Source organism: Anomaloglossus baeobatrachus, chromosome 8 (genome assembly GCF_048569485.1).
Source record: "Anomaloglossus baeobatrachus isolate aAnoBae1 chromosome 8, aAnoBae1.hap1, whole genome shotgun sequence".
Taxonomy (NCBI): Eukaryota; Metazoa; Chordata; class Amphibia; order Anura; family Aromobatidae; genus Anomaloglossus; species Anomaloglossus baeobatrachus.
The window spans coordinates 224,739,200-224,757,366 of record NC_134360.1 but is presented as its reverse complement, the minus strand read 5'-3'; the positions used below and the strand labels follow the sequence as shown (position 1 = coordinate 224,757,366).

Sequence of the window (18,167 nt, the reverse complement as noted above, 5' to 3'; positions counted from 1 at the left end):
AGGTTATCTGGATACCTGACCAGAGCTTATCTGGATCCCTGGCCAGAGGTTATCTGGATCCCTGGCCAGAGGTTACCTGGATCCCTGGCCAGAGGTTATCTGGATCCCTGGCCAGAGGTTATCTGGATCCCTGGCCAGAGGTTATCTGGATCCCTGGCCAGAGGTTATCTGGATCCCTGGCCAGAGGTTACCTGGATCCCTGACCAGAGCTTATCTGGATCCCTGGCCAGAGGTTATCTGGATCCCTGGCCAGAGGTTACCTGGATCCCTGACCAGAGGTTACCTGGATCCCTGACCAGAGGTTACCTGGATCCCTGGCCAGAGGTTACCTGGATCCCTGACCAGAGGTTACCTGGATCCCTGGCCAGAGGTTACCTGGATCCCTGGCCAGAGGTTACCTGGATCCCTGGCCAGAGGTTACCTGGATCCCTGGCCAGAGGTTACCTGGATCCCTGACCAGAGGTTACCTGGATCCCTGGCCAGAGGTTACCTGGATCCCTGGCCAGAGGTTACCTGGATCCCTGGCCAGAGGTTACCTGGATCCCTGGCCAGAGGTTCTCTGGATCCCTGGCCAGAGGTGATTTGAACTCCTGACCAGAGGCGATCTTCGCCCCAGACTATAGGTGATCTGGACTCCAGGCCAGAGGTGATCTTCGCCCCAGGCCAGAGGTGATCTTCACACCAGGGTGCTGCCGCAGACAAGGTCCTGACGCCCCTTTCTTCTGGGGCCTTCTCGACTTTTGGCTTTTTTTCTTTGCTGCTATTGAATTTCAATCACAAAAATATACATTGTTTCACCTAAAATCTCATACAACCCCATTTACCAGATAATAAGGCCACTCCAGTGACATCATTACACTCACATTGATCCCATACAGTATCATCGACAACCTGGAAAGAAATCAGGCTTCATTGTATCATAACAAATCCCGTAATAACGGAGGAGTAAATTATAACCCCCACCCCCGAGGTGAGAGAGTGGGAGGAAAAGGCGATTATCATCCAGGTCCTACCTGTAAGACATGAAATACATTAGTGACACGGCGGCGCTGCAGAAAGGTCACACGCATAAGGCATTGTTCTCTCCATCCGCAGTGAATGTCGCTCCTGACATTTCATATGATTTCAACGAGAAACCTTTTATGGCTTTGTGCGCCCCGATCAATAGAGATAGAGAACCCCATAAATGCAACAATTATAATGAAGAACCAGCAGTAATACATGGTAGGTGTGGAAGGTGACATCAAAGACCTCTCCAAGGAAATATTCATAATCGAATAAGTGGAGTGCCATTCTCTGCCCTGCTTACTGCTGTACCCAAAATATAAAGGGCATCCCCATGTCAGGGCGTTTGGATGCCATAAAGGGAATCTATAAGGGTGACCTGTGTCCACCCATATCCTATCCACCACCATTAACTTGAGAACGGCGGCAGCTATAGGCATAGAAGTGGTGTCTAGGTATAGTAAAGTAGTCATGCGCTACGCAATGAAACCACCTATAGCGCCACCTGGTGGAAAACAACGGAGTTAGCATTTTTATCTCGAAAATGGAACGAGATAGAGGAAAAAAAGTGAATAAAAAAATTAGGTATTATTAATTCAATACGAATCGACACCTTGCATACAGAAATGCTATGATATGAAACCCATGACCCCCCCCAAAACATTGAATGCTGGTCACGCATATGGCGCTCATTTAACTTTGATGCTCAAAGTGGCCCCCGTCAGCTGCAATGCACATCTGGCCTCTGCACAGCATACTGTATCTTGCTGCACGTTGTGCAATATGGTAGGTGACACGTTTGCACAAGCATCTGTGATACGTCGTCGTAGGTCCTGCAATGTTGGTGGAAGGGTCGCATACACCTGCTGTTTGATGTGACCTCACAGAAAGAAGCCCAATGGGGTCAGGTCAGGTGAGCTTGGAGGCCACTCCATGCAGCCACCATACCCAATGACTTGTAGGAAGGTCTCCATGAGGTTTCGCTTCACGTCCGCAGCCTTGTGAGTTTTACACGTTCTAATCATAGCATTTCTGTATGCAAGGTGTCGATTCGTATTGAATTGATGATGCCCTACAACTTTGTAATTCACTTTTTTTCTCTATCTCGTTCCGTTTTCGAGATAAAAATGCTAACTCTGTTGTTTTCCACCAGGTGGCGCTATAGGTGGTTTCATTGCGTAGTGCATGGCTACTTTACTATACCTAGACACCACTTCTATGCCTATAGCTGCCGCCGTTCTCAAGTTAATGGCGGTGGACAGGATATGGGTGGACACACTGTAGAGCGACATTCACATTGTATCGCTTTTCTATAACAGGACGTCATTCTGGAAATTCTGAAAGATGCAATAAGTTCGTCTCTTGGAGGCAGCAGAGGATTCCTGCTGGACGGTTTTCCCCGAGAGATCAGACAGGCCGAAGAGTTCGAGTGCAAGGTCGGTGTCTTTCATTTTGGGGAGTATTTTTGCTACTTTCACCCATTTTTCCCCCTCTAGATGATACATGCTGTGTTCTCTTCATCAGGGCGCTCGTCCTGTACTTTGGTCCGTGTGTCAGTTTCTACAATCCAAATTGAAATAATAAAACTTCGCTTCTACAAATCACACAGTAAAATACAATGAAAAATATGGTCCATGCAGTTGCAAAATATCAAAAAATCCCCAATGTGTTCGGTTTTCTGCACACTTTTTCAAAAACTTAAAAAAAATATAAAAACAGCTAAAAAGTGGCTTAAAAAATGCTTCAAAGTCTCTTCCAATTCTTTCTATGTTGTTCTTTTGTTCAGTCTTTTCAGCATTTTTTTCCCACTTTAGGTTTTGAAAATGAAAAGTTTCGGTCACTTCTGAAAATGAGGCACTGTCCAATCAGAAGCCTGAACAATAGCAATTCAGGATAAAAACCTCAAGGAGACTTAATACTTATCCAAAAACTCCTCAAAGGAGCGTTTCGCAAAACACCTGACAAAGCCTCGGTGTGCACGCAGCATTAATATCCCAGTTTTTTGCATGGTCCGGGTCTCAGAAGACGAGTCACCGGTATCCGAAGCCTCCCTCGTTTTCTCGCACTCGCTTGCCTTGAATTCCTTTGACCTTTTCTTCATCTTTCTTGGTTTCCCGGTTATCGGGCTCCCGACGCGCTCGGTGTTAGTTACACTTTCCGGGCCGCTCGGTGGCCAAATGAAATAAGAAAACACATTTCACACCAGGATAAGTTCAGTTTGTTCCACCTGCAGACGCGGATTACACAGAAGACACGGAGGAAAGCTCAGCGGCATCTAGAGATGCAAGATGGAAATGTATCTACAATTCAGGACACAGGGATAGAATGGGTTAAACGACGCCTCCGAGGAGGAGACATTCAATGTAAATTAGTGACTATAACCTGGAGGATATAAAGAGAAGACTGGATCTGATCTATTGTTATAATTATGAATGAGATGAAAGAAAACATATAAATGATCTATTGGGACATTGTCTAATTGTGGAGAGATCCCATTGGGGTTTGCTCTAGTTACTTCAGATGCTGCACAGAAAACGACATAAGATCACTTTTTTAGATATGCAATGATTTTGATCAATTAACTGAAACGCGTTCACCAAGGATTTTATTCCCTTTAGGATGTGGAGTAACGACATCTTACATTTTATATGAATTTGAATTAAAGATAAAGCTTTCAAACAGTAAATCTTGACTCTGGATTCCTCCAGTATTATAGCCGTTATATTCTTGTACATAGGGGGCAGTATTATAGTAGTTATATTCTTGTACATAGGGGCAGTATTATAGTAGTTATATTCTTGTACATAGAAGCAGTATTATATTAGTTATATTCTTGTACATAGGGGCAGTATTATAGTAGTTATATTCTTGTACATAGGAGCAGTATTATAGTAGTTATATTCTTGTACATAGGGGGCTGTATTATATTAGTTATATTCTTGTACATAGGAGCAGTATTGTAGTAGTAATATACTTGTACATAGGAGCAGTATTATAGTAGTTATATTCTTGTACATAGGGGGGTAGTATTATAGTAGTTATATTCTTGTATATAGGAGCAGTATTATAGTAGTTATATTCTTGTATATAGGAGCAGTATTATAGTAGTTATATTCTTGTACATAGGGGGCAGTATTATAGTTGTTATATTCTTGTACATAGGGGCAGTATTATAGTAGTTATATTCTTGTATATAGGAGCAGTATTATAGTAGTTATATTCTTGTACATAGGGGTAGTATTATAATAGTTATATTCTTGTACATAGGGGCAGTATTATAGTAGTTATATTCTTGTACATAGGAGCAGTATTATAGTAGTTATATTCTTGTATATAGGGGCAGTATTATAGTAGTTATATTCTTGTACATAGGGGCAGTATTATAGTAGTTAAAATCTTGTATATAGGGGGCAGTATTATAGTATATTCTTGTATATAGGAGCAGTATTATAGTAGTTATATTCTTGTATATAGGGGGCAGTATTATAGTATATTCTTGTATATAGGGGGCAGTATTATAGTAGTTATATTCTTGTACATAGGAGCAGTATTATAGTAGTTATATTCTTGTATATAGGGGCAGTATTATAGTAGTTATATTCTTGTACATAGAGGCAGTATTATAGTAGTTAAAATCTTGTATATAGGGGGCAGTATTATAGTATATTCTTGTATATAGGAGCAGTATTATAGTAGTTATATTCTTGTATATAGGGGGCAGTATTATAGTATATTCTTGTATATAGGGGGCAGTATTATAGTAGTTATATTCTTGTATATAGGGGGCAGTATTATAGTAGTTATATTCTTGTATATAGGGGGAAGTATTATAGTATTTATATTCTTGTATACAGGGGGCAGTATTATAGTAGTTTATATTCTTGTACATAGGGGCAGTATTATAGTAGTTATATTCTTGTACGAGGTAGTATTATAGTAGCTATATTCTTGTACATAGGGGCAGTATTATAGTAGTTATATTCTTGTACATAGGGGGCAGTATTATAATAGTTATATTCTTGTACATAGGAGCAGTATTGTAGTAGTTATATTCTTCTACATAGGGGCAGTATTATAGTAGTTATACTCTTGTACATGATGTAGTATTATAGTAGTTATATTCTTCTACATAGGGTCAGTATTATAGTAGTTATATTCTTGTACATAAGGGCAGTATTATAGTAGTTATATTCTTGTACATAGGGGGCAGTATAATAGTAGTTATATTCTTGTACATAGGGGAAATATTATAGTAGTTATATTCTTGTACATAGGGGCAGTATTATAGTAGTTATATTCTTGTACATAGGGGGCAGTATTATAGTAGTTATATTTTTTATACATGGGGGCAGTATTATAGTTGTTATATTCCTGTACATTTTTTTAGCGTCAGATGATTGTATAATCCGCCACATAGTGCCCATGTTACATTTCCTGACTTACCCGCTGACCAGAGAACTCCACTCCATTACTCAGTGATACCCGGCTCTGGTGCCACTTTCTTTCCTCGGTTCCTCACTTACATTTACTTTTTTCACTCATCAGCTCTGTGCTCCGAATCTTGTCCTGTACCTGGACTGTTCTGCTGAGATCATGACCTCGCGGGTTGTCGGGAGAAGTAAAGTCGGCCATCGGAATGAAGTCACCACAGAAAATGTGAAGAGGAGGCTACAGATGTTCTACCAGACCGTGGAGCCCGTACTGACCTATTACAAGACCAAGGGCCTCCTGTGTAAGGTGTGTTATACCGCTATACTCACAGCACTATAGCAATTAAACTCTTGTACATGGAGGCAGCATCTAGTCATTTTATTCTTGTACATACAGTGTCTTAATAAAGTATTCATACCCCTTTAACTTTTCCACATTTTTTTCACCTTACACTCACAAACTTAAATGCATTTTATTGGGAGTTTATGTGATACCGACACTAAGTAGCAAGTATTTGTGAAGTGTAAAGGAAATGATTCCTGGTTTACTAAATATTTTAAAAATATAAATCAGAAAATTGTGATGTGCATTTGTATTCAGCCCCCTGAAGTCTGATCCTCCTAAACAAAATCCTGAGTGAACAATTACACACAGGGGGACTAATGCACTTAGGTGCATTCTGTGGGCAATTCCTTCTCTGTATAACTACCACTGTTCTGTGAAGGCCTCAGAGGTTTGTGTGAGAACATCAGGGATCAAACAGCATCATGGAAACCAAGGAACTCACCAGAGAGGTCAAGGATAAAGAGGAGAAGAGTAAAGCAGGGTTAGGTAAAAAATAAGATGGCTCAAACTCTGAATATCTCACGGAGCACTGTTCAATCCATCTTCCAAAAATGGAAGGAATACAGCACAACTGCAAACCTACCAAGACATGCCTGTCCACTAAAACTAACATCCCAAGAAGGAAAGCACTAATGCGCAAAGCAGCCGAGAGGCCACTGGAGGAACTGCAGAGATCACTACTCAGAGGGAGAATCTGTTCACAGGACAAGTACAGTGCCTTGCGAATGTATTCGGCCCCCTTAAATTATTCAACCTTTTCCCACATTTCAGGCTTCAAACATGAAGATAAAAATGTTAATGTTTTGGTGAAGAATCAACAACAAGTGGGACACAATTGTGAAGTTGAACGAAATTTATTGCTTATTTTAAACTTTGTTTAAAAAAAGAAATAACTGAAAATTGGGGCGTGCAATATTATTCATCCTTTTTACTTTCAGTGCAGCAAACTCACTCCAGAAGTTCATTGAGGATCTCTGAATGATCCAATGTTGTCCTAAATGACTGAAGATGATAAATATAATCCCCCCGTGTGTAATCAAGTCTCCGTATAAATGCACCTGCTCTGTTTAAAGCACAGAGAGCATCATGAAGACCAAGGAACACAACAGGCAGGTCCGTGATACTGTTGTGGAGAATTTTACAGCCGGATTTGGTTACAAAAAGATTTCCAAAACTTTAAACCTCCCAAGGAGCACTGTGCAAGCGATCATACATTAAACATGTGGAAGAAGGTGCTCTGCTCAGATGAAACCAAATCGAACTTTTTGGGCACAATACCAAACAATATGTTTGACGTAAAAGCAACATCGCTCATCACCCTGAACACACCATCCCCACTGTCAAACATGGTGGTAGCAGCATCATGGTTTGGGCTTGCTTTTCTTCAGCAGGGACAGGGAAGATGGTTAAAATTGATGGGAATATGGATAAAGCCAAATACAGGACCATTCGTGAAAAAAACCTGTTGGAGTCTGCAAAAGACCTGAGACTGAGATGGAGATTTGTCTTCCAACAAGACAATGATCCCAAAAATAAAGCAAAATCTACAATGGAATGGTTCACAAATAAACGTATCCAGGTGTTAGAATGGCCAAGTCACAGTCCAGACCTGAATCCAATCGAGAATCTGTGGAAAGAGCTGAAAACTGCGGTTCATAAACGCCTCCATCCAACCTCACTCAGCTCCAGCTGTTTACAAAGGAAGAATGGGCGAGAATTTCAGTCTCTCGATGTGCAAAACTGATAGACACATTCCCCAAGAGACTGCAGCTGTAATCGCAGCAAAAGATGGCGCTACAAAGTATTAACGTAAAGGGGACGAATAATATTGCACATCCCAATTTTCAGTTATTTATTTTTAAAAAAGGTTTAAATAAGCAATAAATTTCCTTCACCTTCACAATTTGTGTCCCAATTGTTGTTGATTCTCCACCATAAAATTAAAATTTTTATCTTTATGTTTGAAGCCTGAAATGTGGGAAAAGGTTGAAAAATTCAAAGGGGCCCGAATACCATTGCAAGGCACTGTATATTCTTGTACATAGGGGCAGTATTATCATAGTTACATTCTTGCATATAGGGGCAGTATTATAGTAATATTCTTGTACATAGGGGCAGTATTATAGTAGTTATATTCTTGTACATAGGGGCAGTATTATAGTAGTTATAGCCCTATATACTGTATAGGGGCAGTATTATAGTATTATTCTTGTACATAGGGGCAGTATTATAGTAGTTATATTCTTGTACATAGGGGCAGTATTATAGTAGTTATATTCTTGTACATAGGGGCAGTATGATAGTAGTTATAGCCCTATATACTGTATAGGGGCAGTATTATAGTAATATTCTTGTACATAGGGGCAGTATTATAGTAGTTATATTCTTGTACATAGGGGCAGTATTATAGTAGTTATATTCTTGTACATAGGGGCAGTATGATAGTAGTTATAGCCCTATATACTGTATAGGGGCAGTATTATAGTAATATTCTTGTACATAGGGGCAGTATTATAGTAGTTATATTCTTGTACATAGGGGCAGTATTATAGTAGTTATATCCTTTTACATAGGGCAGTATTATAGTAGTTATATTCTTGTACATAGGGGCAGTATGATAGTAGTTATAGCCCTATATACTGTATAGGGGCAGTATTATAGTAATATTCTTGTACATAGGGGCAGTATTATAGTAGTTATATTCTTTTACATAGGGCAGTATTGTTGTAGATATGTTTGTGTATATCGGGGCAGTATTATTTGTGGTGGGGCATATTTTAGTACACGTTCTATTCTGTAGTTACAGTATTGTAGCACTTATGGAATATGATAATGTCCTTCTAGCAGTGATATCTTCCCATCCCCCACTCCTCTTGGCTGCTCATTATGGGAGATAACCTGTGGGTAAATCTGTGGTTTATCGCCACTGTGTGAATATCAATAGTGCGGTCTGCGGTTCGGTCAGTGACTCAGAACATTACTGTGTTGTGTCAACATCAATAGGCCACAGGTTAGAAGTATCCTGTACCCTATTCCAACAGCGAAGTCTTGGCAACAGCGCCCTCTTCTGGACAGGGTTGGATTAAGAATTATAAATGTACATTTATATTAAAATCTCCAAGATGTTCGATGTAATTCATTTTTTCAAAAATCAGTTCTGCCCGATATCTGATACAATGGAGTGAAGACATCGGCAGCCGTGCTGTTACGTTTCACAGATCTTGAACCTGGAAACTTGTTATTTACAAAAGAAAATATCCTTCTGCCAAGAAATAAAACCCCTCCTCTGAAGGTGATGGAGCCTCGGCAGAGCCGGCAGCAGATTAGTATTTTACTGCTGGCCTCCGCCGCCGTCTGCCAAGTGCAGCCTCTTATTGGGAGATCATCTGTGAATCGTTCGTCTCGCCGCGAGCATCTGGGACTTTGAACAATTCAATTTTCATTTTTTTTATTTCTTTCATATTTTTCTCATAAATTTCCGCCACAACTTATCTACAGAGACTTCCAGGCAAAAGAGGAATTTCTGGACATCAGATGAATAATAATGGCGGCGACTGAGAATATTCAGCTTGTCTGAGTCGCTCACTCTCATGATTGATGTTGTAGAGGAGCTGCCCAGGAACAGATCCAAAACTGTGGGATACGCAGCGGCGGGCCTGGAGGGGGCAGAGCATAGATTCAAATACCAAATATGGGCATCATGCTCCACCCCCTGTGCGGGATATAATACAATGTATCAATTTTTCCTAAACTATTTAAATTTAAAAAAAAAATGTGAATGTTCCCTCCTAAATTTACAGAGATGACACTTTTTAACCTACTCCAGTTAGTGTTATGGAAAGGTGCCGCTCCCATCAAGGCAGAAATGAAAAAAAAATCCTTATTAATGTTTTTCTTTTTAAAATAATTTCTTTAATGTTCATTTTAGTTCTGGGGCTTCAGGAGCAGATAAAAAAGTTTAATTTTTTGTTTTTTCCAAACAGTGCCGCTCTTGTTGCTGTGGCTGTTATTGCAGGTCCTGCTCATTAGATGCCATGGTGACCTAGCTGTAAAGGAGTAATTTTGGGAGGGAAATGGCTGAATGGGTTTTCCAAATGATTTTCTAATGCAGGCCCTTTGGCTTTACCATCCTCACCTTTCCCTACACAGATGCAATTACAAGATAAAAGGGGCTGAATGCATAAATTTGGGGCATTTTTTTGCACTTAGGGCTGTCTGACCCTTTCATGGATATCCTAACGTACGGCTAATGTCATTGGGGAAGTTTTATTACAAGCGACATTGCTTAATATGAATCCTTTTCTCTTTCTAGATTAATGCGGAGCGGTCTCCAGAGCAGGTTTTTCTTCAGCTCTGCACATCTCTGGACTCGATTTTCTGAGGTTGAAGTGCATGGACGTGGAGTCGGCCGCACGTGTACAACTTGTATATTTCCCCATCTGCGGGCGCTGTCTGGGTCCAGCGGTGCATGATGTCTGTGGTGACAGATCAGTGATCCCTACAGTCCATACTATACACCCGTCACATTAGACCCGGCTAAGGCCACATGTCTGATCGTATATGGAATTATTTTTTTTTATTAATAAAATCTCATTCACTTGGTTAATGGGGTGGTTGGTGCATGGTGCAGCCATTTAACATGGCACATGTGCAAAGGTGCAGTACTGAAGAGGTGGCTGTGTATGTAGCACCTTGCACCAAATATTCACACCATGTGCACCATTTTTTTTTTATTTTCCTAACCCCATGCATCCTACAGCAGTAATGATAATACACCCCATTGTTTCAATTGCACTTTTTATCAAGGGGCGGATGTTTTTGACATCTTGTCTCCAGCTCACCTCCCCTTATCAAAAAAACCCCAAACCTGCAAAAAGAGGAAAATGCATGAACCGCTGCGGGGTGTATTTTCTTGGATTCTGTAGCAGATGCATTGCTGAATTGCACTCGGTGAACCCGCATGAAACCAACCTAAGTGGTTCCCAGAATGGAAGGAAAACTCCGGCTTCTCTGAGGATGCGGGGCTGAGGCGGATGAAGTGGGAGAAAACAGATTTGTACCATTAACAGTAATTGGCAGAACCTGCTGGTGTCCCGCTGATGTTCCTCCAACGCATTTCACTTGTGCGGTAAATGCAGACACTGGGGAAACACAAAGCGCCGCTGGTAAAGTGCATGCAGTGGGCGATCGCGGCTGCAGCCCTCCAGTCAGCACCGGCCACAGATCGTCAGAACTGGGGTTGCACCCTATTTGGATATCCTCAGAAGGACACAAGTGTATTATGTCCAGGGACTTAAAGCCTCAATGACAAAGACTACAACTCCCAGGATGCCGATAGCCACAATGGGCGTTCTTGTTTTGTAAGACTTAGCTGCTGCTTACAAGTATATAGTTGCTGGTGTTAAACCCCCATCGCTTGTCAAGAAACATTTTCTAGCTTCCGTATAACACTCGCATGCTCCTGCTAGTGCTCAGCTTCATACCTGCAAGGCTGTCGCATTCGGGGCAGGAGGCGCAGGGTTAAAGAAGACTCCAGACTGTGTGAATCCAGCTGACATTATCCGTGCCGTTCCTAGGGATTGGTGGCGTTATCGCTTTACATGACGTGACTGCCGCCATTAGATCCAAGGATCTATGGAGCGAAGGTCCCGACGCAGCTCAATGACTAAAACCATCGCTGTCTGCGATCTGAGGCGCCGCCAGGTCCCCGAGTCTCCTCTTTTCTAATGTATTTGTATGCCACTTCCTACCGGGAAGGTTTCCATTCACTTTATAGTGTCTTGCTGACATTGTGCTCGCAGTGATTTTATTGTCATCTCCTCGCACGACTAAAGCCAAGAGACTGAAAAACAACAACTAAATAAAATTAAAAATTGTCAAAACAAGAAAATATACATGAAATAAAGTATAAATGCTGTTTGATATGAATTTATTGCATCCGGAGAGCAGGCGGCTGTTAAGTTTGGTTTATTTTATTTATTTTCCTCCATTAGATTCAGATGAGACATTAAAAATGACAACTTTCTGTACAAACACATAGTACCCACACAGTTTATTTATTTTTTTTTTACAGTCCTCCTGACATTTGAGTTAAGAACATTTTACACAGAGAAGAAGGGAGGGAAAAAAAAAAAATACAAAATATCTACTGTCCCTGCCGGAGAGTTTAGTCACAGATCCTTAGTCCATGAATCTATAGGACGCCGTCTATAAGGCTCCGTGAGCGGATAAAGCTCCTCCGTAAAGATCTATGTAACCACTTGCTTAAATATTAATAAAAAATACAATCTTATGGATTTTGTGCGACTACAAAATAAAATAAAAATGACAATACATAGAGGATTTACAATAGGCGGGTGTTTTTTTTTTTTTTTTTTTTTCCTTTTTGTTATCCGCTGTCCTTTCAAGGACAACACTAAAGATCTCGAGGCAGAAGGCTGTGTCTTTGTATTTTTCTAGGAAGGACCCTAAGAAAGTGTTAGACTTTACACAGTAACTACGAGTGGCACTTTTTTCACCATAATTTGTACACGTCACATGATCATCTGAACATTACATTTAAAAAATAGATCTGAGTGAAAATTTTCTTTGACATTCACGCACGCACGCACACGGACAGACACACAGACGACGAGCTGGTTGAAGAAGCAGCCACAGACCCCAATCTGTAGTGCTTGATTGTAGGTAAATCATCTTCCATGTAAAAGCAGCTCAATGTCAAGCGGAGACCGGAGTTAATCCATACGGGAGATTCGAGGGGTCAAAAGTCGTAAAGTTCTGTCGTCTTATAGCGTAGTACAGTAGCGTCTTCTTAGCGAACACTGTGATTGGTTAAAACCTTCTCAAAATGTCAGTTTCTGTGCAAAAAAAGGAATTAAAAAAAATATATTTCACAAAACTGCAAGCTAGTAAACTGGATTTAATATAAATAGTTCACATTTTGACCATTTTTTTTTTCTTCTTCGGAAGCCTTTGGGGGAAAAAAAAAAAGTCCGAGTTTGTAACGTGCACTGTGATTTTTGTTGTTCTTGCCAGCAGGGGGCAGGGTCCCGGGGGTGAGGTCATTATGCGCCCGTGGAATGTTCTACTGCGGTGGGTGCGGGTGGAGTATAATGGAGCTGGATTTCCACGCAGGTTTCATGCTGTGAGAGCAGATCAGAGACCGGTAACTGCTGCTCCGCGACCCTTTGCTATTACCAAGGACTTTGTCACCGGCTCACGTCATCTGTTTGCTGGAAAATAGTTTGGGTCCAGGTAATTGTAACTGGTGCTGTGCGGCATGCAGTAATCCCGGTCCAGGAATGTCTCCGCTTTATACACCGGCTCCAGGTGATGATCCTCCTTGTGAGTTTGTGTTTCATATAAACTGTAAGAAAATAAACCAAAAACATAAGTCATCGATTTCCTTGATAAAATTTTCAGTTGTGATTTGGAGAGAGCTGCGGACACAACTGAACATTTTTGGGACTAAAGGGTGCTTTACACACTGCGACATCGCTAGCGATCTCATTAGCGATGTGACACGCCAGATCGCAGATGCGATCTGCCGAGATCACACATAGGTCGTTTTAATAGCGCCGGTCACATGTGCGATCTCGTTAGCGATGTGACACGCCAGATCGCAGATGCGATCTGCCGAGATCACACATAGGTCGTTTTAATAGCGCCGGTCACATGTGCGATCTCGTTAGCGATGTGACACGCCAGATCGCAGATGCGATCTGCCGAGATCACACATAGGTCGTTTTAATAGCGCCGGTGACATGTGCGATCTGGCGTGTCACATCGCTAGTGATGTCGCAGCGTGTAAAGCACCCTTAACTCTTTTAGGCTATGTGCGCAATAGAAAATGACTTTCTTAAGGAAAAACCGGACCCTGCCAAAGAATCCCGCACCTGCAGTAAAAAAAACGCACCAAAACCACAACGAAATCCGCATGCGGTTTTGGTGCGGAACTTGGTCGTTCCCTGCCTTTTTTTTACCAATAATTAATGGCAAAATCGCAGGGACCTGCAGAAAAGAAGTGACATGCACATTAATTCCGCAGCAGAAATTCCACGGGTAAATCCGCAGGGACAAAAAATGCAGCGTGCGCACAGCTTTTTTTTTAATCCACATAGATTTTGCTGGAGAAGGAATGCAGAAATGTTATAAAAATTTTCTGCAGCGAAATCCGCGGAAATTCCGCTGATAAATACGCAGCGGCCTTAAGGCTGCTTTAAACACTAGCGATGTGCTCGTGAAAGCACCCCGGTGTTTGTGCGTCACGGGCAAATTGCTGCCCGTGGCGTACAAAATCTCTAGTACCCGTCACACGCACTTACCTTCCCTGCGACGTCGCTGTGGCCGGCAAACAGCCTCCTTTCTAAGGGGGCGGTTCGTGCGGCATCACACGGCAGGCGCCTAATAGAAGCAGAGGGGCGGAGAGCAGCCGCATGAAAGTCACGCCCACCTCGTTGCCGGAGGATGCAGGTACGTTGTTAGTCGTTCCTGTGGTGTCACACGTAGCGATGTGTGCTGCCTCAGGAATGACGAACAACCTGCGTCCAGCACCGCCAACGATATTTGGGAAATGGACGGCGTATCAACGATTTGGTGAGTATTTTGCATCGTTAGCGGTCGCTCGTAGGTGTCACACGCAACGACGTAACTAACAAGGCCGGATGTGCGTCACGAATTCCGTGACCCCCAACGACATCTCGTTAGCGATGTCATTGCGTGTAAAGCCCCCTTTAGTCCCCCTTTTCTTTGAGGGGAAGGGGGAACGCCTCCAGCTTCAGCAGACTGGGTGTAACTATTTGTCACATTTCACTGTACACCATTTAATTCCACCCGCAGTGGCCACCGGCATAATCTGCGGAACTGCAATCAGGAGGTTTCCAAAGGGAACATGCAACCATCACAACAGCTCGATTATCACATTCTGAGATGCAGCTGGGTCCAGATTTTACTGCAACAGTTGGATGAAGCCACCAGTCCTTCCAGCTCTCCCCATGTGCACTCACCAGTCAGAGCAGGAGTCACAGAAATCCACAGCCATCTGCAAAGGACAATCCTGACAATGCCACCGAATACCCTGGATTGGATCAATACCGCAATTATCACACTGTAATAGAAAAGAGTGAACGATTATGGATTTCACTGCTCCTGAGTTAGCTCCTGTATTATACTCCAGAGCTGCACTCACTACTCTGCTGGTGCAGTCACTGTGTACATACACTACATTACTTATCCTGAGTTACCTCCTGTATTATACTCCAGAGCTGCGCTCACTATTCTGCTGGTGCAGTCACTGTGTACATACATTACATTACTTATCCGGAGTTACCTCCTGTATTATACTCCAGAGCTGCGCTCACTACTCTGCTGGTGCAGTCACTGTGTACATACATTACATTACTTATCCGGAGTTACCTCCTGTATTATACTCCAGAGCTGCGCTCACTATTCTGCTGGTGCAGTCACGGTGTACATACATTACATTACTTATCCTGAGTTACCTCCTGTATTATACTCCAGAGCTGAACGCACTATTCTGCTTGTGCAGTCACTGTGTACATACATTACTGATCCTGTACTGATCCTGAGTTACATCCTGTATTATACTCCAAGAGCTGCACACACTATTCTGCTAGTACAGCCATCATTGCTTTGCATCTAAAGGGTTTTAAAAGTTAAGACTTTGCAGCTTCTAGGATTGCCTCTAAATCAACCATTTATCAGATCATATAGAACTTCAACAAGAGAAGTTCAATTGCTAAAAAAAAACGTGACAGGATGACTCAGAAAGGCCAGCACGTGCCAGGACCGTCTCAAAGAGGAATCAGCTACAGGATCAATTCAACAGCAGTGCAGAGCTTGCTTAGGAATGGCAGCAGGCAGGAGTCAGTGCATCTGCACATACAGTGAGAAGGATTTGGGAGGTGACCGGGTGTCACGAATAGCAGCAAAGAATCCACTGCTCTCCAAGAAATACATCAAGGACAGATATTCTGCAGGAAGCACAGGGATTGAACTGCAGTGGACTAGGGTAAAGTTATTTCTTTGATGAAGACCCTTAACACTGATTTGGACATCTGGAGGACTGAAAATCCTAAGAGTCCTGTAAGTCATCCTGAGACCACCCGCATTTGGGGGCTTTTCATCCATGGAGGGGGGGTCACTCACAATATGTGGGAGCTTCTCTTTCATGGGGGGGGGGGGGTCACTCACAATATGTGGGGGCTTCTCATTCATGGAGGGGGTCACTTATTATAATTGATAACAAGGGCATGAATAATTAATGGGATCATCATCCATGACAATGTGGTGATGATGCTTTCCACCTATGATGGAGACTGAGTCACAAGGCAAAAATGGAAACTAAGTGGCTCAGGGAACAAAACATTCACATTTTGGGTTCTTAACAAGGAAACTCCCCGAATCTTAGTCCTCAAAAAGTGACATAAACCCAGAAAATATGCTCATCTCTGAGCCCTGATGAGACCAGAACAGGTCATCAGTCAGGATCGGGAGCCGATATCCAGCTGCCGGGGAAAGGGCAGAGTCTGGAGAAATCAGTCTTTACAGAAAACTCCATGGATTTGTCAATAAAATGTAATAACCTACGGAATGTTTATAATTGAGCGCCAGTAACCATAGAAACATCCAACCAATAGACAAAAAAAAAAAATTGAAGAGGCAAAATGTGAAAAGCGAAATTTGTGCCGGGTTCAGCACTTGTGGCTGCGACTATAGATTGTTTTCCTCTTGCAGTTTGCAGTGACAGCAAGCAGAGATCTTGAAAGCTGCATAGAAGGCGGAAATGTATGGTTTACTGCGCTGTTCTTTAGAGGCTGCTCCATGACTTCCCCTAGGTCCGTCCTCACCTCCTGGACCGGTACCCACTCCAGCGATGTTGGTGACAGGTCTCCCGAGGCTCAGATGACATTATGCCACGTGAGCGCTGCAGACAGTCAGTGGCTGTTAATGGGCTGCAGCACTCCCTCCTCCCCCGGATGTCCAAGGCTCAGAAGCGCACGCAGACACTCCACGGTGGCCGCAGGGCACGAGTCATTGTCAGACGAGCCGCGTGTGCCGAGCATAGCACGTGTGACAAGGATCGGGCGGCTCTTACCTTGAAGCCGAGGTGCTGCACAAAGCCGCTCTCCGCCTCCATCTCCTGCAGCCTCTGCTTCTTTAGTCTCTTAAGTTCAAGTAGTTCTTTATATTCTGCAAGGCCCCGGTAAGAAGTGGGAATAGTTTCTTCATCCTAAAAACGAGAAGAGCAAAGTCACCAAACTAACACAGTTTTCTCCAGCAGTTGGGTACTACAACTTCCAGCATGCCCTGGCAGCACCCGCCCCACATGCTGGGAGTTGTAGTTCAGCGAGTGCTGCAGACAGATCCAGGACAGGGGAAACGTTCAAGAAGCTTCATTACCGAGACGTCCTCGTCATCGGCTGCATCGAGGTCCCGACTGTGAAAGTGGTCGTCGTCCTCCATAAACACCGGGGGCTCATGGGAAGTCATGAAGGTGGAGGGCTTAAACAGATGCTTGTTGAGAACGTGCTGCCGTTTGCTTGTTGCCTGGGAGCAGAACACAAGGAATAATGAAGCCGCCGATGGGAGTAGTAGTACCAGGTAATAGCACCAGGTAACATCTCCAAAACAGGGGGAAAACTAAAAATTAAATTGCACTACGGCTGCATCCAACTGAAACGGACAAAAACGGAAACAGGAATGCCACCGATTTAACCTGTAGTGATTATTAATATTGCAGACAGGCACTCGCGATACTTCACAATGTGCCTCCATCATGTCCTGTTCAGCTGGATGCCAGGATTCGTACGGCGCCGCTCCCCCAAAGGGTAACACAGAACCAATCCAGAGCCCATGACTATCAAGCTCTGGAGGGAACGGCTGCAGGACTGCGCTCACCTTCTTAGAATACATGTAAAGGTTTGGGGTCCGTCCTGGCACCGGGATTCCAGCTTTGGTCAATTTTATAAAATACTTCTGTACTCGGCTGGCGACCTGTGAACACGGAAAAGAAAAAAAAACAACCAAGAATGAAAAAAACTGCAGACTTCTCTTGAAGGCGCTTCACACACTGGTCTGCGTCCCGCTTCCCCCGGCTGGCCTCCGTGCCTCCCCTGGCCTCTATGACCCCGGCTTACCTGCTTGGCCGTGCGGTTTCCTAACTCATCCGCGATCTTCTGCCACCTCTTGGACTCGATCTCTTCTGGTGGAAACTTTAGGAGAAGCTGCTCCAGTTTTTTCTAAAATGAGAGTAAGTGTGAGACGTCGTTCGGAGATCGGCCTCGATCCTGCTACATAGGAAATCTGTGACCCAGAATCCCCGAGCTCGGGCAACGATAAATAAAACCCTAATCTGTCATTTCTGT

General features: G+C 43.1%; 2 protein-coding genes across 4 annotated transcripts in view; one reads left to right on the top strand and one right to left on the bottom strand.

The window, feature by feature from the left end:
* The window catches only part of AK5 (adenylate kinase 5), a 187,650-nt gene extending 175,577 nt beyond the window's left edge, over nucleotides 1-12,073 (top strand). Inside the window, exons 12-14 of the mRNA XM_075320281.1 lie at nucleotides 2,325-2,441; nucleotides 5,551-5,742; nucleotides 10,094-12,073. Of these exons, the coding sequence (XP_075176396.1) occupies nucleotides 2,325-2,441; nucleotides 5,551-5,742; nucleotides 10,094-10,162 (378 nt within the window). The 3' untranslated portion in view covers nucleotides 10,163-12,073. The remainder of the gene's footprint in view (nucleotides 1-2,324; nucleotides 2,442-5,550; nucleotides 5,743-10,093) is intronic.
* The window catches only part of ZZZ3 (zinc finger ZZ-type containing 3), a 44,431-nt gene continuing 37,996 nt past the window's right edge, over nucleotides 11,733-18,167 (bottom strand). For all 3 annotated transcript variants that reach the window (XM_075320278.1, XM_075320279.1, XM_075320280.1), the window contains exons 7-12: nucleotides 17,940-18,041; nucleotides 17,701-17,796; nucleotides 17,203-17,349; nucleotides 16,898-17,032; nucleotides 14,787-14,887; nucleotides 11,733-13,147 (exon numbers count right to left, since the gene is read on the bottom strand). In XM_075320278.1, coding sequence (XP_075176393.1) covers nucleotides 13,003-13,147; nucleotides 14,787-14,887; nucleotides 16,898-17,032; nucleotides 17,203-17,349; nucleotides 17,701-17,796; nucleotides 17,940-18,041 — 726 coding nt within the window. In that variant the 3' untranslated portion in view covers nucleotides 11,733-13,002. The remainder of the gene's footprint in view (nucleotides 13,148-14,786; nucleotides 14,888-16,897; nucleotides 17,033-17,202; nucleotides 17,350-17,700; nucleotides 17,797-17,939; nucleotides 18,042-18,167) is intronic.